The sequence below is a fragment of the Triturus cristatus genome, chromosome 9, assembly GCF_964204655.1.
Source record: "Triturus cristatus chromosome 9, aTriCri1.1, whole genome shotgun sequence".
In the NCBI taxonomy this organism is placed as follows: Eukaryota; Metazoa; Chordata; class Amphibia; order Caudata; family Salamandridae; genus Triturus; species Triturus cristatus.
Genome location: NC_140592.1, coordinates 662,463,476 through 662,486,549, shown reverse-complemented (window position 1 = coordinate 662,486,549; position 23,074 = coordinate 662,463,476). Strand labels below are relative to the sequence as shown.

Below are 23,074 nucleotides of genomic sequence, written 5' to 3'. Positions count from 1 at the left end.
GTGGACATTTGGACTACATGACGGATGTGAGGTTGTACCCGTACATATGCATCTCACAGTTCCCTGTTCTGTCAAATGTGATTGGCCTCTTTCTGCACATGAGCGGACGCAGTTGTGTCCCCTGTTCTGCAGTGTCGGTGTTGCACTTGGTGCCACATTGTCATGGGATGTGCTGTGATTGCTATGTGTGTGTGCTGCAGTGTGCCACTGGGATGAGGGACATGATCCTATGTTATTGTGGGTGTGCAGTGTGCTATACTTACTTGTGCATGTGTGCCATTGTGCCAATCTACCCCCGTCCCCCAGTCCATGTTCATTACTCACCCTGTTGTTGTTGTGTCAGGTCCTCTCGAGCTGTGTCCGTACTCCCACCTCCTTGCACCATCTCCACACTGATGACTGGCCTCCATTTCCTCCAGTTCCTCCTGTGGTGCAGGACTCACACCTCCTGTCGCCGTTCCTGCCTTCCTGTTGACAGCGTCTTTGTGCCTTGTTTAGGTTTTCACGTCATGCCAGCGCCTCTTGGCCTCCTCCATTGGCCTCCTCGACACTCCGGCTGCATTCAAGGTAGTCTGATTGTGGGTCAATTGATGGTTGTGTTCTGTCATCTCCATGACGCTGGTCTTGTTTTCCTGCAGACTGCACCCCGTCTTCCTCTCCCTCTTCTCCCTGGCCTTCCCCGACCCCATTGTACCTTGCTGGTGGTCTGTGGGACTTGTGGGGTTCGCACTGGCCTCTGCACTTGGTCAGGGTGCATCCATGTTGCTGCACACTTTGGATTGTTTCTGGTGTGTTTTTCTTGTTCTGCTTTTATAGTGCATTTTCCCTCCAGACGCATGGGATTTGCATACATGCCGCTGGTTTTCGCAGCTTTTTGTATCACGCTTGGTCTCATCGCAGCTTTTTTTGCGTTTGTGTTTCACATTTTTGCAGCGTGGCGTTGATTTTAACGCGGCCATTTGACACGTTATCTGGTGACTATCGCATGGTACCGCCGTGTTATGAATAATTGGTTAACACTGCAGACTGCGATATTGGAGGTTGCGTTAAGTAACTTTTGCGATGGTTATCACTCGTTCTTGAGAATAACCCCCTCTATTTTTTAAACCAGCCCATGTCCCTTAAGGAAACCAAGTGCTGATTTAAAATACATTTTTAAAAAAATTCAGTTTTAGAAAACGTTTTTCCCCTGAGGAGGCAAACATGATTCCCAAAGGAAATAGGCTCCTAAGGGGACACTTTCTCCTTTGCACATTAGTTACCTCCCTAACTTGGGGGTCGTTAGCTCCTCAATGGTTTGTGCCACCAATTGCAGTCATAAACTTTCTTTAAAGTCTTTTAAGAATTGGAAGCAGGAGCGAGGAAACCCCTCTCATGCCAATCCCATTTGCAATTCAGAAACAATCACAGAAGTCTTTTTGTGAGCAGAGAGAATTTTTAAACTCTTAAAAGAGGTATTGTGCATAATGATAAACACTTTTGTGGTCACAAACCATGTGATTTTGTCACTTGAAGGTCTTAGTTCTATAACTGGCTTAGATGTAAGCACTAACTCATAGTTAGACCTGGGAGAAATCTTAATTACACCGGAGTCATTTTGGTAATTCTGCATTACTCTTGTGATGCAAATGTACTGAAAATTACACAATTACCCCCTCTCAAGTAATTAAGAGAAATGTGGGGTGAAAATCCTACAGCAAAAGCACAGAACTAATGAATTTAGCGAGCGTGAGCAGCTGCTGGCCTCTACTGTTCCTGTTCTGTTGAATTTTGCAGTATGTTCTTAGCACAAAATGCATCCACAAGTCCAGTTTGAATGCAAGGGTCCTTTTTGTATTAAGAAAATTTCTCTAAATTCTGGGTTACGCGCCTCGCGTAATTCTGCACAATTTTGCTGCAATTCCATGTAGGTACCCTACCCTACAGTAAATATCACAAGTTATTCTCACCCCTACTTAAGGTGCTAAAGCTCCCAACTGTTTGACAAACATGGCATAGAATGCTACTCCATTGCACCATGGGCCAAGACACAGCAACTTGGGAGAACTTTTATGGAGCTGTCTCTTGATCCACACATGCTCCTACAGCTTTAAGTTATTTGCAGAGGTAGCTAATGATTAAGATAAAGCCTTTACAAAACTAGTTGAAGCTGTTCACTCTTCTATAGTTATGTACTCACTTTTACTCACAAAGCCATGGAAATGAACCAGGATCAAATATAGGATCACCAAAAAGCACCATGTTATCAGAAAAAAAAAAAATCTGAAGTAAATTAGTGCCCTCTGGAATTATTAATTTTGTTTCAGTTTAATGAAACAAATCAGACTAAAACAAATGAAATAATGATTTGTAAAAGCAAAGGCCAGAACCGAAAATGTTATATCCCAGGGAGATAGCCATTTGATATTTAGGATGATCTTATCAAAATGGAAACAATTGCATAGGGCTTGTATGAATTCGCCAAAGCAGTATAATTGAGCGACTTCATTATATTCTCATGATAGAAGGCTGAAAAACTATATGCCTGGTTTAGAGTTTAAGGGATGCAGTTAACTGAGTCTGGATCATGGAGGACAATACCTCCGCCATCCTGAAGGACCTACGCCTGCTAAATTTTGATTTGTCCGCCGGCCCTGTGAAAAACTTTCTACATTGACAGGAACTGCTTACATAGCAGTTCCTGTCTATGCAGAAAATAATTGACGTACACTGCAGGCAGACATTATGGCTGGCCAGCAAACTTTTGAAATGTTCTATGGTTTTCAAAAACAAATTCCCAAAGCCGGAGCTTGCTTTTGCAACGCAAAACTAATGGCCTTCACACGCTGGGAGTTTTCTCCCAGGATGTCAGCGTCATTCTTTTTTTTCGTGTCCCTTACAACCAGGTTCCTTAATAGAGTGAACAGTGTAAAGTCCATCCTCCGATGAACCCTACTCCATCAGGCTGCTAGAGGAAGTATCCAGTCTAGGAGCCATAAGCAAAGGAAGAGGACTATAATTAATTGTACAGAATGCCATGGTGATATGAATGAATATTTCCGGTAAATCAGGAAAAGACACATAGGCATCAAAAACACAGAAGAAAATAAACTCAGAGATATTTTATTCATTGTTTTTATTACAAATATTGTAAGAAATAAGACACAGAATGAACTTAGAAATTATGTTACCTCCATTCTTGTGACCTACAAATTGATTGTTTCACATTTCCACTTTTATACTAATTTTCCAGACTGGGGATGTAAATCCACTGTTGAGATTTCAGAAATGCTTTGGGCTGATTCTCTTTTAAATTTCATGTACCTCAGACACAGCATTTGTGCTAAGTAATGGCTCTCACAAAGGTAGCACTAGTACTGGCCCCAAGCAGGAGTATCCAAAGCAAGGGCACCATGAAGCGTGAGATCTCACCACCTGGCTGTCTTTGTCACATTTAACAAGAGAAAGTACTAACCTACATCTCACTCCTAACGTGTACCCTATGTTGTAATTCAGAAAGAACTAAATCAGCAGCCCTTTGACTTACCCCTCACCCCTAACATCTACCATTTGCCATAATTCAGGAACTAATTAACTGTCCTTTGCTAACAAGGACCTCACAGAATTTCTTTGAGTAGCCTTTTATCCATCCTCCCTCACTTTAATGTCTGGGTCTCCACCCTCCAGCCACAGGGATGCAGTCAATATACTTCCACTGTCTAGGTAACCTGTATCCACTCTCCATCACGTCATGCAAAATGCATTCCATTGGTCCATAAACTTATCTTTCACCACACACAGTCTTACTACTACACACGCGCTACATATGGACAGTACATATGTGCACAGGAATGTTAACTCAAAGGTCTAGGGGTCACACAGACAATTCTATTGGTCTTGACACTCATTGCCTTTTTGCTGACCTTCCAAACACTTCTTCCACATTTGTATCTGCACCACCCTTCATCTATCCGTTAGAGTTTCACAGACAGCTACTCTGGTGCTGAAGCTATCACTGCTGGCCTTGGTTCCCAGTGATATCACAGCTGGCAATCAGAGTCCTTTGTTACTCAGAATCCCTCTTTATGGCATCTGAGACGATCTACCTGGAGCCTCCTTCACCCCCTGGTCATACTAATACTGGGTTCCTGAATCTGGTGTTTCTATTTCTAGTCTTTCCTGCCCCTCATCTTCCTGGTCCTTTTGTTATATTAACGCTTCCTGGGCCTCCTGAACCTAGTACTACTGATCCTCACCCTGATTCTGCTGATCTGGTGGGTCCTTCTACATCCATTCCCTGTTGTCCTGGTTCTCACAGATCTGGCACCCCTAGTCTTTGTGGTTTGGATCATCCTGATTCTGATTGCCCTGGTCCCTGTCTTTGTGGTCCACTTGGTACTGCGTCCATTGACTCCTTATTATGTTTTCTTGGGCTGGGCATGTTCATTTTGGTCATAGTCTTGTTCCATTGGTCCTTGTGGCCCTATTTGACCTGGTCCCCTGATCCTCACCATCCTGGTGCTTTTTCCCCTGTTCCTGATCCTCCAGCTTCACTTGGTACTTCAGGTCCTGGTCCCTTTGGTTGTGACCCCACTGCACTTCGAGCCCGGTTCCTGGTCCTGCTTACTCTGATTCTTATGGCGTACTTAATCCTCCCAATATGGTTGCTAAATTAATTGCCTTAGTACACTTGCCCTGACTAGTTCTCCTGGTCCTACTCCAAAGTGTCAGGGTACTCTTGTCCCTGGTGGACTGGACCGTTCCCATGAGGAGCAGGGTCAAGACTGATTTTCATATTGCTGTGTCCAAGCTGAGGTAGCATGATGTGAAAAGCAAAAAACAGCGGGTTGGAATGCTACCCTGAGCTATTGCCAGTGGTTAGACAAATTGCAAGCATTCCTCCTGTCATCTTTTGTATGTTTCATGTACTGCCTAAGTGGCATGAGTATTCCCGGATGTGGATCCCATTGTCACTGGAACCAAGCTGTATCCAGTTGATGAGCCCATAACTAGGGCGAAACCGACCCTGGGTTGCTTGTGTTCCGGTTTAGGGAGGACCTGGCCTGGCAGTTCGGGCTGGACTGTTCCCATGAGTAGCAGGGTCAAGGCTGGTTTGCAGATGTCTGGGTCCAAACTGACGTGTCATGGTGAGCAAAAGAACAATGGGTTGGGGTGTTACCTAGAGCGATTGCAGTGGTTAGACAAATTGCAAGCATTAACCTTTTGTGTGTTTCATGTCATGTGGATTTACATTTTCCCGTAATACAAAGCTCAGTTCTATCTGCACTAAGTTGAAATTCATTCACTGACAGATTGCGATAAGAAAAGCCTTCAGTCTGACTGCAGAATTACGAGCTCAATGGTTTAGTCTACTGATGATTTATGCGTTGTCCTCATGTTATAGGGCAGTGTTTCACAAACTGTGGGTTGTGACCCCCTGGTGAGTCGGGAACCAATTCTTGGTGGGTCGCAAAAGTTCACAGTCGGAGGTCGAATGTCGAATGTCAGGTCATGTCTTTTGGGAACATGGGGATTGGTGTTTACAAACTTCTCTCACTTTGCAGTCAGAGAAAGAAATGTAAAGTGAATTATTTGACGTTCTTGCTGGGGTAAAGGAAGTATGAAAGGGAAGGGTGTAGGATGTCATTTTTTGTGTAACACAACAACATGTAAATACCTGTAAATGAACTGTACACATTCAGCAGTTAGGAAGGAAAACATGTAGCACATTTTTTTTGTAATTCTGAAATGTGATGAAAATAAAGATATTATTAGGATCAAAACAAATGAAGACACTCTGCTTAGTAATGCCCAAATGATAAATATTAACCGAAACCTGATGTTCACGCGTTATGAATTGTGTACGGTATAGTTTTCTCAGTAAAACTGCGTGTCTGTGCAAATTTAAAAGCCATTTCAATGAAAAATGTGCTGTCTGTGTGCTACAACACAATGTATAAGTTTCATTAAAATATTGCCCACCTCATGTCCATTAAAGCTAGGTGGGTGGCGAAATTTGTTGTTCTAAAAATTGGGTCAGGGTTCTTAAAAGTTTGGGAAGAACTGCGATAGTGCCTTAATCCCAAATGATCTTATAAACTGATAAAGTGAGTGATTGTACATATTAAAAAAGAGTGAAGAGAGAGAAGGGCTGAGTTCTCCACAGTAGATGGTAGTCTTCTCTGAGAAATAGGGTGCAAGGCATAATGTTTGAGAACTTTGGACAAAAAAGATTGAAATTGAAATCAGACCAATACCATGCCCTGCAGCCTGATCTCTGTCTACAGAATAGAATGGTGTGGTCAATCGTACTGAAAGCGGTCAAGATATCTAATAATATTGAAACTACTGCATTTCCATCATCTTGAGTCTGGCAGATGTTCTCCAGTGGAGGGGTGGGGGCCTTACCTGTAAGTGAGAGGGCCTCTATAGCACCCCAGAGTATTGGTCATGTGGATTTGAATCTGTAATTGCTTCATTTCTCTTCTCTACTGAGAACATCAAGGGCCATATTATCAAGGGCGGCGTTAAAATTATCGCCGCTTTAGCGGCGATAATGGGCTTGATAATATGCCCTTGTTAATTCCCATAGAAGCCCATGTTCACACCGGAACATAGGCTTCTATGGAATTCACAAGGGCATATTATCAAGCCCATTATCGCCGCTTTAGCGGCAGTTTCCTGCCGCTAAAGCGGCGATAATTTTAACGCCGTCCTTGATAATATGGCTCCAATGTTCTTAATCATATGTTCTCACAGGAGAAGTTCTTCTTGCCAGATGAACCTCAGTCTGGAGTATCTTAGCTCATGTCCAGCCATGAAGCAGGTTGCTTCTTATAACCTCACTTTACTTTAGATTCTGCAAGACTGCTTTCTTAATTTCTGTTTTGTCAGCAAAGCTACCTAAAGACCTTCACACTTTTTTGTTTTTAGAATCAATACTGTCTTCGTGGCCTTAAGGCACCTTTCATTTATTCCCAAGGGCTTAATATTTCAAAATCAGTGCATTCTAGAATTCATCAACTAACTTCACTATCCCTCAGATCCGTTACAAACTGATGCCAGATTTATCATTATTTCATGCAACGCACTGCAGAAAGACAACTAGCTGCGCTGCCCTGCGTGAAAGGGAGTGGGCAGGAATTTCTGCTCTATGCCTGCGCTTGCTCACAATCTGCATCATAGAGCCAATGCAGGCATCCTTGTGCCATGGTGCAAGGGTGCCTGCGTTGCAGGCAGATTGTTTTTGTGCAGGAAGGGACATCTTTCTTGCAAACAAACAATCCTTAGAGGCTGTTTCCTCTTTCTAAGTGTGCAGCGGGAAACAACGTGGAGAAATAATTACATTTCTCCTTGTTGGGTCTTCCCTGGGAATGCAAAGCTATTTGATACATTCCCAGGTTTACCAGCCGTGGTAAATCTGGGAATGCACTAAAAATCAATGGGTAGATGCATGGGAGCATCCACGCTCAACCCATGGAACACCTTCCCAGGGCAGAGTAACTCAAGGCAGCGGCTTGCGCTGCCTTGTTTACTCCAGATTTACCAAGCAACGGAGGACCACGCAAAGTGACCTTGCGTTGGTTGGTAAATCTGATTAAGTATTGTGTTGCCCTTGCAGCACCATGCGTGACGCAAGGGCAACGCAATAAATAATAAATCTTGCCCTGGACGTCACACAGACCATAATGTTTGTTTTGGATTAGCATCCGCTCTTGGTCCTCGACTTTTTCTTCACTTCAGTAGGAGAGACGCTGTCATATCCAGAACAAGATCCATTAGCGTTAGGTGAATACTACAAAGTATTAGCTATTTCTGCAAACCTTACAATTCTGAACTTACCACACCTAAGGCAGTATTGATGGTTTTCGCTAGGGCTCTCAGGGCAATTTACAGGCAATACTATTAGGATGCTTCTTCTTCTTCCGCTGATCTGTTTGACTAAGAAGTCTGGTTATCTACAAACATTCCTCTTTCAGCTAGCTTCATTGTATCAGATCTGGTGAAATTGGCTGAAAATTGATCAGATCTCGTTCAATAACTAAAATAAACCTTCATCTTTAGGTTGACGCCTTTATTCCTAAACTTATATGGTCTCCTATAGCCAACACATACCTATACTTCCCTCATCACTGGCCAGGCATGTCAAAAAAGATGGGAAATGAGCTGAAATTACAATATACGATCAACTGATCTAAGGACGGTAAGTGGCTGCATGCCTGCAAAATGGTATCCATGATTCGTAATAGTTTATGAAGCAGTTGGACATGATCCATTTGCTTATTAATGACAGACATTCTAAAACTGGTAGTACAGAATAGAGCATGAAGATAAAAGTATCCTACATTTTTTGGAAAACTGTAATATCTATGTCATTTTGTATCATCGGCTTAATAATATCGTAGTTTGACTATTTGTCCTTCCCTTTTTTGCAGAATGCCTCTCTATGAAATCGGGAGTAAACAATGGGCTCTGCTGACTTTAACCCTTTGTTTTCTGGTGATAGAGGTCATCTTAAGCCGTATGTGTGATTCCTTGACTACCCTGGTTGACTCCTTCCATACTCTTTCTGTTTGCCTCTCGTTGGCAATGCCAGTTGTCCTCAGCATAGCGGCTGGTAGGCCTTGCCCCGCCTGGCTCACCTTCAGCTGGAATCGACTGCCTCATCTCTGGACCCTGACCTCAACTGTGCTTTTGTCTTCTCTGTGCTTCTCAGTTACCCTTAATGCCCTGGGGCGCTTTGTCAATACACACCCACCTCACAGACCTCACCTCTCCATGGGAGTTGGAGTAGCTGGTATTGTCATGAATCTGGTGGTGATAGCTGCTTCTTCAAGACAGGGATGGACAATTTGGGAGGATCCAGATTCACAAGAATGCGCAAGCAGTGTTTTGATAGGTACAGGTGAGTGCTGACCTTTTACACGTAATTTACAGTTGAAATGCCGTACTTCTGAGGCAGGGCTGTGCAGGGTCAATGCTAACACCAGCTTGAATATTCTTAATACTTAACTGCCATGCTTGTTATCATCAGAATTCCACCGCAGGGACCTACCTGGACAGCATCATTTTTCTTTGTACCACAGTGTCAATCAGCATCTTTCTGCTTCCTCCAGTCTATAAGTAATTAACTCCACTCTACAGCAGCCTTCATCACAATCATCAGTCATGCATTTTAAATAAATATACCTCTATCTTTCTTATGACTGTCGCCACGCCTCTGCGATGATTTAAACTAATGAGCATGTCTACAAAAACTTAGAGAATAAACCTTGAGTTCCATTTTCTAGTACTTGCAGGAGGCTGCCTTTGAATCCAGTGAGAAGCATGGAGGGACTTCGCAATGGGCACTTTATATACTTAAGTCTAAAGCTTAGAATCAATAATGCAAACATACATTGTATAGTTGCAAACTTTGCTTATGGAAAGAGATTGTTTTACATCTGGTATGGTAAGTGCGAAAACCTGACCCGCCACAATTTTTCCCCAATATCAACCCTTTATCATAGCCTTTTAGAAATAATTTCCTGCTAATGATTCACACACTCTACTGCAAGAAATGTAAATGCCTTTGTGTGAAAAGAGAGATCCTAAAGTTACTTCTGAGCCATCCTCTCTACAGTCTCATCTGTAGACCTGAAGTGTTCTTCCTTTAAAACTACCCCTTCATCTGTCTTTTTGTTGCCTCTGTAGGATTTTAAATGTTTCTCTCATTCGCCGGAGCCTCACCAATTTCCTTCAGTTCACACGTGCTAAATCTTCAACCTCTCGTTGCAAGACTTGGGCTTCAAAACATGCACTGTTGTGTTTGACTTCCTATGGCCTCGCCACTTTCTAAATTCACAGACCTCACCAGTGGCACGTACAGTGGCAACATATCTTCAATTTGCTGACATCTTTTCTTAGCAACACCAACAGCTCTGTAGTTAACTGCACCACCTTGGCATATTATTTGCCCATGCCATGTGATCTCATCCTGGTTGGTTCTATTCTATTCCATTCCATTCTATTCTACTTTACTCTATTCACGATGATTTCTTAAGCTCATGGCTACCAAGAAGGGCCTCCCAGCGCTATGACAACAAGGTATCCTGCAGACTGGTTGTGAGTTAGATAAGGAATGCTTTTAAAGGTTTCCTAAGTGCTAGTTCTGATTTGGCTTACCTTAAGATCTGAGGGAGTCCGTTCCAGAGTTTTTGGTACCAGGAAAGCGAAGAATCTTCCTTCACTCCTGGTCCTCATTTTCCTGGGTAAAACATACCGTTGCTGAGTGTTAGATCGCAGCATTCTTGTGTTCAGTAAAATTTTTATCAATTTTGGACCCCTTTTTTGCATCGCTTTATGGACCATGCACAGTACCTTAAAGTGTACCCTTTTAAGCACTAGCAACCAATGAAGGATTGCCAGGGCAGTGGCGGCAGAGTGACATTTGGGGATTTTCTGTAGGATGCGTGCTCTGGCATTTTGGATGACTTGAAGTCTTTTTATAACCGACTTTGGGCTGCTTAAGTACTAGGAATTCCCGTAGTCTAGTCTGGAACTGACCAAACCTTGTACTACTATCCCAGGCGATGCTTCAGGTAAGCATATGAGCAGTTTTCTCAAGGTTCTTAGTGTGCCGAAGCAGGTTGTTGGCAGGTTTTTTGTCTTGAATTGCCATTGTCATTTTATCATCAGGCCAGAAACCAAGGCTTTTGACTTTTGATTTTGGAATTGGATGGTTACAAGGAATTTAGGCCAGTTCAGTTCCATCCATCTAGAGGGGTTGATTCCTAGTTTTCTCCCCGTAACGTTTAAGGCTGCTTGCCGCCATCCATTCCACGACATGCTTGAGGCAGGCGTTTTGGGAAGTTGAGGTTTTTCCGTTTGGTGTGAGAGGGCGATAACAATCTGAGGGTCATCAGCATAAGATATTGAGGAGAAACCATGGCTGTTTATGATTTTTGTCAATGCGATGACATCCAAAGTGAACAGTGTTGGGCTCAGTGAGGACCCTTGAGGGACCCCACATTTAAGAGAATAGGTGTTTGACAGAGTTGTCTGCTCACAGACTTGAAAGGTGCTAATAAGGAGCAACAAATTTAGCCAAATAAGTGCGGATCCGGAGATTCCGATTTCCTTTAACCTTTGAGATTACCACCTGGTGTGTAATGGTATGAAATTCTGCACTCAGATCCAAAAGGATCAGAGCTGCGGTGCCATGCTGATCTGAGATGGTTTTTAGTCCACACAGCACGGGACAACGGATTAGCCCACTTCAGTAAATGGCTATTTTCATTGTGAGAGGTGGCATTTTTACTCATGTAAAAGTACACTTTGCCTAAAAAGTTGCCCTCTTCCTAACCAGGGTTGGTAGATCAATCTCTGTTTTCATTCTGCTTCCATTTAAATGTTTTTAATTCATTTTTGAAAAGGGTCATTCTTTAAACTAATTTTCTTTGCAAAAATAGGCAAGACCAGGGGAGAAAGTGGTATTTTTAATTTGTAATACTATTGTTCGTTTAAGCCCTATTTGCAAAAAAAAGAAATACATTTAAAAAAACGCAGGCTTGCCAAGACCAAATGTATTTGCTTTACCAGGGCTTATTCTTAAAATGGTCTGCTTACAGTGTGCTGCCTATGATTGTGCCATTTCCTGACCCAATCAACAAAACAAACGTTTATACAAAGGAAACCAAGCGTGTTAACGAGACGAAGCTATGCAGCTGAAACAAGTTAAGCTCACTCTTTTAAAGATATTGAACTTTTTTAAAAATTTCTTCTTTGCAAATTATCCAGTCACCTTCTCCCATTCTATGCAACGTTATTCCAGAAGGATGCCTCCCCGTGTTCCTACACTTTTGCTGTAGATTAATTCTGCCTTGCACCAGTGGTATTTGAGGAAACTCATGTCACCATGGTATCTTTGAGTTTATTAAGGGAAACACCCTTTCGAACGAAGCTGGAATCACGCTGTGCTTTCACAATGTCGGCAATAGAACGAATGTGTTGTTAGCACGCATTAGTTCAGCACACAAGTCGTTACAATGACTTGCTTTAGAGGGAGCGCATTGGTGGAATGGTGTTGGATTTAAAGTCCAACATCTTCCCTACTGTTGCGCAGACTGGAGTTGGAATAGTAAATGATCCTATTCCAAAGTCCAGCGCCCAGGGCTTAATTTGTGCCGGTGCTTTCCGGTGCTAAGCACCGGCACTTAATTTTCAGGGCCGGGTCTACCCGCGATATCAGTTGTTCACTAAATTTACACAGGTCTCCCCGGTGAAGAGCTGATATTGCACGCGATTGTGTTTACAATAGTAAAAATCGAATGCCGCGGCAGCAGCCCGCTTTATGAGGAACACTGTCACACTCAGATTGAAACTGCCAGGGCCCCAGCCTCCTCGTAAATGACAGGTCACTCTAATCAAGGCTGTGGACTGCACGCACTGCTACTGCTGGCTTGTGATGATTGCAGCTGAGTTACGGGCTTCTATCAGGCTGACTGCGCTCACAGCACTGCGGCTACAATGTATTCTGATGCCCCTCCCACGGCGCCGCTGAGGCGGGATGTAAAGCAAAGTCTGCCCACTGCCCTGCGGGGGGAGGGGGGAGGGGGGACGTCACCTCCGGTCCTGTTGCCAAAGCGGGAAGTTTGCAGAGAAGGCAGCTGGCTACAAGATGCGTTTAGGTACGGGCCTACGGGGAGTGAAGGAAAGATAGGAAGAACTGGGGCATGTTCACGAAGAGCCATCCGTTCAGACACAGCCAAAAAAAAATCACATGTCATGTCGGGGCTGGAGGAGGCAACTGGCAGAGCAGAGGTACACATGCAACGCCATAAAACTGGGACAGGAGGCCTGGACGCGCCCCTCTCCACGAGTTTTACGGTAGGGTCATTAACTTAACTGTGGCTACTGCATACATGCCCACATTTCAGAAGCGCAAAGTGGGAGATTTTATTTAAAAAATTGGGAGAATGGGGCCTTGAATCGGGTTACTGTGATATATGGGCCTTGGAAGTGTGCAGCTGCAGGATCGGACATTTGAAACGCAAATGCACGTTTTTTTCTTACCTTTCAGAAGCATGGAGCGCAATGGCAGGGCAAGACAGAAATTATACATCTGTACTATGCATCACGCAAGCCAATGTTACCTGCGTAACAAAAAGACCCTCCCATAAACTGGGCCAGATGCCCCCTTTAACCACACCGGGCAGTGTGACCTAAATGCGAGAACAGGCACGGAGTACTGAGAGCAATGCTTGAGTCGAGGGTAGATATGGTAAACGCCATCTACCCAGGCGCGCAACACCCATTGGACTCACAGGGCTTCAGCCCCCCCCCCGTCGCCCGGGACGAGACAGCCTCGCGGTGCACACAGAGTCGCACCCGAGCACTTCACAGGTCTTTAAAAGACCATTTGCATGTTAATGAGGCCTCGCTGTTGTTTCACCCCTTCTAAGAGCCCCTGCAGCTCCACTCTGCCAATGGCTTAAAAGATTCCGCCCCCCCCGAAATTTTTTCTTAGCCCCCCCCGAAATTTGGCTCTAGTTGCGCCTCTGATCTACCAACTATTTTCAGAGGGTAGACACCGTCTACCCTGCTGCAAAGCTGCCCACTATCAGCAGAGTGCCATGTTACTTTCCAACTTCTCCCGGAATCCTGAAAATAACAGTCTATTACCACCCAGAACCTCTCTTCTTGGTGAGGAGTCCTTGGTCTGCTCCCAGCAGCACTGCACGGCTGTCAATCTTGCGTGGCGCAAAAGCGCTACACATGACAGCCCAGCATTACACTTTCAAATAGCCCTTAACCCCCACTACCTTTGCGGCCTGCCTCCTAGTGAATGCCTAAACCAACCAGTGGTCATAACATGCGTCACTGGCTGGCTGTGTATGCATATCTGCAGCCAAGCCCTTGTGCTACTTTGCCCTTTAGTTTAGGGGCTCGCCTCGCCTCGTTCAGTTTCTTTCCTTGTGTGAGTGACCTGAATCCGCATTTACATTACCTCAGTGCTCCCACTTAAGACACTACCTGTATTCCTTGCCTCGCTTGGTGCCTGGGCTTCCTGGTCTCTTTGTTCCTGCTTGGCTGCCTTTCCTTGGGCTAACATTGAAGACGAAGTGGAATTGGAGTCAGCTGCTCCCCTCTGTGCAGCCTCATTCCTGCGGCCTGCCTCGAGAGCCTCAGACCCTCTGCCTTCTCTGGTGCCATCGGCTTTATTGAACACTGGGTAGTTCGAGGGGAAGGGGCCAGTGTTTCCAGATTGGGCTATCTTGTTCCCAGTTGTGCGAGGAAATCAGGGCATAAGTCAAGAGTCCACGCGGGTAGATGGCGTCTATCCACTCTTTTCACAGGGCGGGCGCTGTCTACCCTGCCAAGAGATTGAACCCCACAGAAATATGCTGAACTCATCCTGGTGCAATTTTCTTACACCGGGACATTTTCAGCAGCGGCAGCATGTTGTCTGCTTTTGTTACGAGCAGCAACGTGCAGGCAGGGAGGGGGTCTCGTCAGATTCCCGGTTCGCCCAGGCAGGCAGAGAGAGGGCGATGCAGGTGTTGGGCACTGGCCTGGCAGAGCATACACCACCCCCCACCCCCTCTTGTGTGGCAGGCAGCCCAGGCTGAAACAGCTTCCGGGGCACACACAGCCGCACCCCAGTACTTCACAGGTCTTTAAAAGACCATTTGGATGTGAATGAGACTGATGGTTTTTCACCCGTCTAGAGACCCTGCATCGCCAATATTGCTGGAAGAATTAGCGCGTTACACAATACCAAGCCCTGTCAGCTGAAACCCCCGAGGAATCGGGTTTTTGCTTGCAGGAATCTGGAGGCGGGAGACTAGCCTTGAAATCGGTAGTCTTCCACCTGAATCGAGAGGGTTGGCATGTCTGCTACTGGTTTGAGAGACTCAGGCGCACCGCGCTGGCCTCGCAGCGCTGTCTGCTGCTGTTAGTATATTTATTTAACTGAGCAGATGGAAATATTATAAATGTGCGTAACTGTCACAGTATTGTCCTCCAATCATTGGCACTCAACTCCTTTCACTTGACCCACTCTGCTGCCAATGACGTAGGGCACATGTGCCATGGTGTTTCTTAGCGCACTGCCGCGTTTCAGGTGGAAATGTTTTTGTTTTTTTTGCAGAGTTTTATATAGCGCGAACTTGACCCGAATCCAATCAGGTATCAGTGCGCTTTACATAGCAACAGTTCCAGTTATGTTTCAGGAGGACACACATTCATTTTTTTTTTTTGTTGGGCACGGGGAGATTAAATGATTTGCCCACAATCACAGGATGTTCAGCGTCGTTACCGAGACTCGAACCCAGTTCCTCAGGTCCGAGGTCGAGCGCCCTAGCCGTTAGGCCAACTCCTCTTATACACTAAAAAGGTCAGGTGGTACAAAAAAGGCATTGAGTTATTAGCGCGAGGGGGACACTTGCCCTGTGGCTCGGGTGGCGCTCCTGAGCACTGTCTTCAACAGACACCATTGCACTGAGTCTGACTGTTAGTGTCTCAGCGCCAGGAGGCCCACTACCTAGAAACCGAGAGAAGCAAAACACCAGCTGCGTCTCAGCTCAGACCTCCTGCTGTGCTGAGCACAACAGCACAGACCTGGATTCGGCTGGTGATTATCAAATTCCAGAGATTTTGAAAGGAAGCTGTGATTGTAATACAAGCTTTCACAGTGCATGTTGGTAGCCTGTGCGCTTGTATACACTATGCAAATACTTCTAAGCAGAGGCTGAAAGGCTAGGTGGAAGTGAGCAGCCTCTGTGAGGTGAATTCAAAAGTGATGCCAGGAGGAGGCCACATATAATAATAATTATCCTTTTTTTTTCGTAATGCTAATAACGGATTCCTAGAGTTTCTTGTTGCGCAAATGGGTGCAATTTATGATGTTTATATGTTTCCCTCGCCGTCATTGCCTTAGTTTGCTAACGAGACACTGTCACTCACTCATAGTCTTGGAAATGCCACTCATAATTGCTCTGAAATTATAGAAAAGTCATACATAGCAATCTAAAACCTTGGCAGCTATGCACGGAGGGCTCTGGCAGGCGGTAGGCTGTGGTGCTCTGGCAGGCGGTGTGGAGGCAGAAGGTAAAAAGGCAGCAGCCATCGCCAGTTCTAGCCATAGTCGGCTGAAACTACAGGCTTCAGCCAAACTTCGATCAATTCCAGAAACACACTGAAGCGTTGCCCACTAAGAATGCTTTCAGCCAGGAGCCCTCTTTGCCCGACTGACTGACCTGGGAGGCCCAGATTTCTTTCCCGCTTCAGAAGAGCTGTAAATATCGTTTATATGTCAGGAAAAGTGTCTCATTAATGACCTTAAAAATTGAGCACGATGCCCTTGACCTATTGAGCCCTCTTGTATTCTGGTCCCATGCTCAGCTGGTGATGGGAACCTGAAAGTGTGAGGATGAGGCAATGTTGCCAGTTAGGGCTTAATGTGTGAAAAAAAGAAATGCAGGGGCTCAAAGTTTGTCTTTTGAGACCATTGGGAGAACTTCTGAATGCCAGTGTTGCAAACTACGGAGGCTGTCTGGTCTTGATTCCACCTCATCATGGCTCTTTCTTCACTCTGCACGATTTTCTCTCTCGTGTGTTCTATTTCAAGCCGGCTTTCTCCCTGTGTCTCTGTTTCCCTACCCTTCTCTTCCGCCATTCAATCTGTTTCACCTCTCTCTCTCCTGCTCTGACTCAGTTAGTCTGCTGTTGAACAATAATTCCAGGTCTTCAAAAACGAGGGCTTGTTACCACCACCTGCAACAACTGGCACAAATTAAGCAGTTCAGTAAGGGCAGCACCCAGCTCTTAATTTCAGCTGGTGTTTTCCGGTGCTCGGTGCCAGTACTTAATTCTCAACACCTGTATTCCGTTACCTATGGAAGTCTGGCACCTAGTGGCGCTGTCTGTCTAATTTTGAGTTAAGCACAGCAACAGATGTTTAATAATTTAATATACATTATATATGAATAATATCTACTGCTCACACCATTTTTATAGCTTTAAGTGACTTGAAATAGTCAGAATTGTCACACTTCTAGGTGAGTGATGTGTACTAGTTGTGTTGGTATTGCTTTTAGCAGTACTGCCAGGGAGGGAAAATGCATGGTGCAAGCTGCAATGGCCTCCCAAAAAGGGTCCTGGCACTTATGTTTTTACAAATTAAGCACTGGTTTACTGTGGCTGGAAGTTAACAACACACCCCGGCTGGATGCCTATATGTTACATTTCGATGGTGTGTGGCCTGGATCATGGATGTTTGTGTGACATTTCCACGGTTTTTGGCCTAGCCCTGTCCTGGATGCTTATGTGTGACGGATTATGGCATGCTTTCTGGCCTGGACACTTAGGTGTGACATTTCCATGCTTTCTGGCCTGAGGGTTTAAGTGTGACATTTCCACAGTTTATGGCGTGGGTGCTTGCTTATGTGTGACATTTTCATGGTTTATGGCATGGGTGCTTATGTATAACATTTCCATGTGTTCTGGCGTGAGGACATATGTAACATTTTCACGGTTTATGGCTTGCGTGCCAGTTGAGGGTGTGGGTGGAGCCAATAGATGAGGTGGGTGGAGCTATTGAAGGAAGTGGGTGGAGCCGGGGGAAAGGGGTGTGGCCTCCGACAAACATTTGAGCACCTGCACTTCATATTTTACAAATTAAGCACTGCCAGCGCCACTCTAAGGCAAGTCGTTACAACAACTTGCGTGCAGAACGAATGAGTATTAACGACGTGTTTGTTCTAATGACAGCGTGATGAAGGCATACATACTCAACGCATGAGGGATTCCGACGTACATTGCAATTTGAGCAGTTGTTGGCAGTATTGCAGAAAGGCTGATTTTCAATATGCTGACCTGCAAAGAAGTGCTATTTCTGCTCTTCATGAGAAAACACAATGTCCAATTTAAGTGATTTACCCTTCTCGTGTGTTTTAGACTGAGCTAATGCTACTGAGTTATTAAGTGGATTCTTCTGACTTGTGTTTTCTCTACTTATTTCTGTGCAGCATGTTCTGAGCAGGAAGAACAATGGGACAGACGTGGAGAGACCCCAAACTTGAGACTCCAGAAGAATCTAAAGACAGGGGCCACCTGTGACCTTCAATTTGGGATAGAGCCTGGGGACACTCAGAATAACCCCGCCTCATATGAAGTAGGTGGTGGGACTCCATCGGCAGTAGGGGAGGACAAAATGGCCACCTCGGGACACTCCTGTGGCAATACGCCAGAGAAGCCTCATACAGATGTAAAAACTCACGAAAGGCAGGCGGTTCCTGCCCTCGGACCTGCAGCCGGTGATGAGCATTTGGATGACACCTTCAAGAGCATCTCCCCTATATCAGATGGTAAAGAGGCAACAGAGTGCCTTGTACTCCATAATGCTTGTGCAGTGACACTCGAAACAACTGAAGCATCAACACCCACTGATGTGGAGAAGGTGAACGGTGAGCGATATTTATGTACAGATTAAATGGCAATATAGTAGGATTTCCATATCACAGGCATGATTATTTTGTCTTAATTTTTCTTTTTCCTGTTGGTTAGGACACCTTTATTCCCTGTAAATAATTCCATTTACAGTAACAGAACGAGTTCCGAGCTGGCCTAACAGAGAAGTCAAACTCTGAATGCACACTTTTACACGAGAAGTTGGCTGGAATGATAAAAGGGGAACAGTATAAAGAGGGCGTCTATTTGCATGCCCCACCTGTAGATGGGCCCGAACAGAAAGAGAACCCGTTGGCGTTACAGGTCCTATTTCAAGAAAAACATAATTCGCATAGATGCAGCCTTCTGTGCTGTTGGATGGTCACTAAGTAGTAGAACCTGAGCACGAAGACATACAATCCATACAATAGGGTGAACTAAAAGGTGGTTAAACTTTGTTAAGCGTCTGCAAAACTCATACTTCATCTAGTGAAGTAATGCATGCAATGCATCCAGAAGTTGACCTTCTCTTTTATTTTTATTTTTACAGTTTACAAGTAATCATTTTAACATAAACATGGGTGGAAAAACAATGAGAGAAAGGATACAGAAAGTACAAAGTCAGAGTATCAAGTTAAAGCTGACACAGCAGCTCTTGGTGCTGCCCTGGTCCGGGATGTGAATTTGAGGACAAGAGCCCGGGACAACCCACAGCGGACCTTTGCCACATGCAACACCCAGACCCTCAGCAAACAAGGAAATACCACTCACTCAGGAGGGTCCTCCCCCACTTGAGCATTGACAGTAGGGTCAGGGAATAGCAGTGTTACACCCGCTTCCAGTGAGGGCACCACAGAGTCCACCACCTCAGGCAGGAACTGCCTGATCAAACAATCTTGGGCACGCCACCAGAATTGCATCCCAAGAAGATAAAATTGGGACCCTACTTACTACCCTGGTGCCTTCCAGCTGAAGCACCTCCCTTTCACAATCTGCCAAGCTAGCCAATTTTAGTCCCCACTTACCCAGGCCCCCCTTGGTGGATTTCCAGCTCATCATCGATTGCCGCCGGGCAAGTACGAGCGCCAAATCCATAAACCTGTCTGTTGTCTTCTGGGTCGCACTTCGAGCATGTAGTTGTGACAGGTCCATCTGAGGCCCCCTCAATAGAGCAGTGTGACCGCCTTTGTCGTCCTCATAATGAGTAACAGATAGCGGAGGCACTCATGCTCCGGAGGCTCAGTGGAACCCACCCTCCACCAGGCACAAATCTTGCCCATCAGGGCCCCCTGTAATAGGAATTGTCCTGCCAGATCATCATATGTCTACCCTTTAATTTGGCCAATACGTTACAGTGCTTAGAGGCCGTGGAAAAACTCAGCACATTCCATGTAATCAACCAGATTATATCAGCTGTTCAGATGAACATTCATGTGACCCAGGGTCCCACCGTCCCCCTTGCCAACCACACAACCGAAGCGCCAGCCGCAGTACTCAACCACACCTGCCATAACAATACTACAAGCAACCCTAACAATAAAATCAATCAAAAGAAACCCAGAAAACTCCTGAACCCCCCGTAGACTGTGATATGTGCTCACCCTGTCCAAACAAAGTGAGGCAAGTAGTCACAAACTAGTGCCCATCAACAAGGTCCAACCAAGTCCGTGTCGGAATGCTCCATAGGGAGAGAGCCCAGCCATTCCATTTTGATAGTCAAATAGTGTACAATGAAGCATGGAGCATTGCCCAGCACTCTCTGGCCAGTAGAAAGAAAGTCAAGGCAAGGAAACTCAGAAGGATACAATGTAGCTACCAAATTGCAGCACCACTGAGGTGAACGCCTCACTATAGAAGGTCACCCCTCAGAGAATGTCCTCCAGTCCTGGCACCTTGGAGCTTGCCGAGCTCGAAGTAGACCCCCTGCAGGAATGAGTTACAGGGTGTGGTGAGCTCCCACTGGATCTCAGGGAAGCTGTTGTCGCCACCAACCTCGTCCGTTCCTCGGCCACCTGTTGTTCAGTAGGCTGGTTCACTCTTGATGCTAAGATTGCCAGCCAGCGAGGTGCCACAGGCTCCGGGCACACCGTTTCCCTTGTCATAGCTTTCCAGCCAATCCTATGCTGCAGTGGAATCCAGCAAGAAATGCATCTTGTCCTCCACCTGCAATCTCAAGTGGGCCGGGAAATCAGGAAGTAGTACAACCCCAGCTCATGGATCCTTCTCTTAACTGTGATAAATGGTGAATGCTGAGTTTGTACCTGCAGGGTAAAGTCAGGATAAAGTGACACATTAGCGTTCTCTACTATGAAGGGGCCGTGGTTACGGGCTTGCTGAGGGAGGAAGACCCTTTCACGGAAATATGGGAGATGGGCCATCACTGGGCGGGATGGGGCCCCTGGCTTAGGAGGGAAAGCAGCGACTCTGTGCACCCCAGTTGTAGAGCATAGAACTTAGACAGATCCTGGAGGACAAAACCTCCTGGAGCCGATCCTCCAGGAAACTAATCACAGAATCACCCTCCAATCTCTCTGGTAGCCCAATGACCCTTAAGTTATTACGGCGGGCCCTCCCTTCCTGATCGTCAGCCAAGCAGCTTGCTGCCGCGGATGCGCCTCCAACGCCGTGAGGCAGTGTTCCATGGTTTGGGCCTCGGGCACAAAGGCTTGAATTGACGCCTCCAAGGCAGCCACCCTCCCCGCCACTTTATTAGAGTCCATGTGAATGAGACCTAGCTCGCTCTCGAAAGAGTCAATCTTGCCCTCCAGGCGTTCCCCAGTAGCATTAATCGTGGTCAGTAATTTACCAAGCTTGTTGTCCATGGGAGAAATGTCCCCACCCCCAGCACCCTGCTTGATCCCCTCCTGGGTGGCACCCATTGGGGGCATCATCCCTATGTGACCCATGTCCAGGGTAGGTAAGGGAGAGTGAGGCTCCCCCCAAGTTCAGTATGTCAGGCCAGTAGCAGTAATACCAGGAGGCACTGCAAGGTCCACCTCGACGGTGGTAGCGACAATAAATGGGTGCAATACAGTCAGGGGGAACCAAGGCCATGCTCAGCATAAAAGAAGGAGGGGGGGTACCACCTCTCCGCCGCTACACAAGCAATACTGCAGTCCTGAAAGGCCTTCAAGGGCAACCAGTGCAGTCCCCAGCCAACTAACACCCCTAGCTTCAGCCAGAGCAATCCCAGCTAGGAAGCAGAGGAGCACTGTTTATTATGTGGGGTGTTGTGAGATGACCTACACGATTGTGTACCTCCAGTAGGGCTTACAGAAATACATTTCACACATTATATTTCACATTTTAATAAATTCTTTGCATGGGTAATTATTAAGATATGATCTCTCAGTACTAATATTCCGTACACTCAGATCACAACTTTTAAAAGTTGCAGATACAGTTTTTATCCAAGTCAGCAAGTGGTAGCCATTCGAAATAGTTGGATCCTGGTATCGTAGTACATAAATCCTCTTGAATCCATGCTAAGAGTTATTTGCTAGTATGAGTCATGGAGCATAATTAGGGAGGTCTGGGCTAATGTTGGAATATTTCAGCTATTATTGTTTAGGAGATGGACTCCTTCATGTCACACTTGTGTTGCTGGGGGATGTGAGAGCACACTTCCAACATAATTCATATGGCGAAGAGTTGCATAATATGTTGTTTAAATATAATCTGACCCTCATATATAACTTTATTCGGTCATTTGTACAAAACACCATCAAAGTATGCAAAAAATAAAACACAAATAAATATACAATTAAAATAGTATTAAACTATTTTGAGCACAAGTACAAATGACATCCCGAATCAGGTTAAAAAACATACATATAAAAATTCATTTGGCCTAATCAAGCTAAAAGGGAGTGCTATACAATCCACCAGACATTTGGGGTGCAAACCATATGTACCAACTTAATATTTTAAGATACATGTACAACATAAGAAGGGAAAGAATCAAAAAATGATTTTGTTACTATAATAAGAATTTTTTGCGAATCAGCCAGAAGGATAATAGAAAACGTCTAAGAGCAAAAACTATTGGCCCTGAAGTATCTGATTTTAAAATCCTGAACGCAATCTGGTGCTGCCTGGCACCCAGATTAAGGCATAATGGTCTAATCCATTTCCTGCGCAACTGCCGATACTTTGGGCAAAAAAACCAAGATGTGTTCTTCAGTTTCATAAACTTCGCGGCAAGCAGGGCAAAACTCTAAAACCAGGCCAGTCGCCTCTTTCCCTGGAAATTTCAATAGCAGATTACCGTATACCTAATATACAAACTCTTAGCAAAAGAGGGTGAGATCAGGTCAAGAAAGGGTTCAAACAGAAAGCTAGATTTAACATTTAAAAATTTAGATGTTAACTGACCACTTCTTTGATTGTTAGTATAATGTTCCCCTACTGCACTCCAATACGTAGCTTTGAGGATCAGGATGTCACGTTTAGTGGCCCTTTCTGGGTGCTCCCACAAGCCCATCAGGTTCAGTAGTTTGCACCATTTAGCAATATGTCTGAACCAAGGTAGTTGTTTTGCCCCATTGAGTGCTAGGACCTCCCGTAGGGAATTACGATAATCGATTAATTGCGGAGTGATCCGTAGACGCAGCCAATAAGTTAGTGGTCTCAGGGCAGCTAGATCGCCTATTCTTTTTATCCCAAG

At 45.3% G+C, this 23,074-nt stretch overlaps 1 protein-coding gene across 1 annotated transcript in view; it reads left to right on the top strand.

Moving 5' to 3' along the window:
• The window catches only part of LOC146798458 (proton-coupled zinc antiporter SLC30A1-like), a 189,290-nt gene that overhangs the window by 128,024 nt on the left and 38,192 nt on the right, over positions 1–23,074 (top strand). The window contains exons 2-3 of the mRNA XM_085625733.1: positions 8,415–8,884; positions 17,988–18,425. Of these exons, the coding sequence (XP_085481859.1) occupies positions 8,416–8,884; positions 17,988–18,425 (907 nt within the window). The 5' untranslated portion in view covers position 8,415. The remainder of the gene's footprint in view (positions 1–8,414; positions 8,885–17,987; positions 18,426–23,074) is intronic.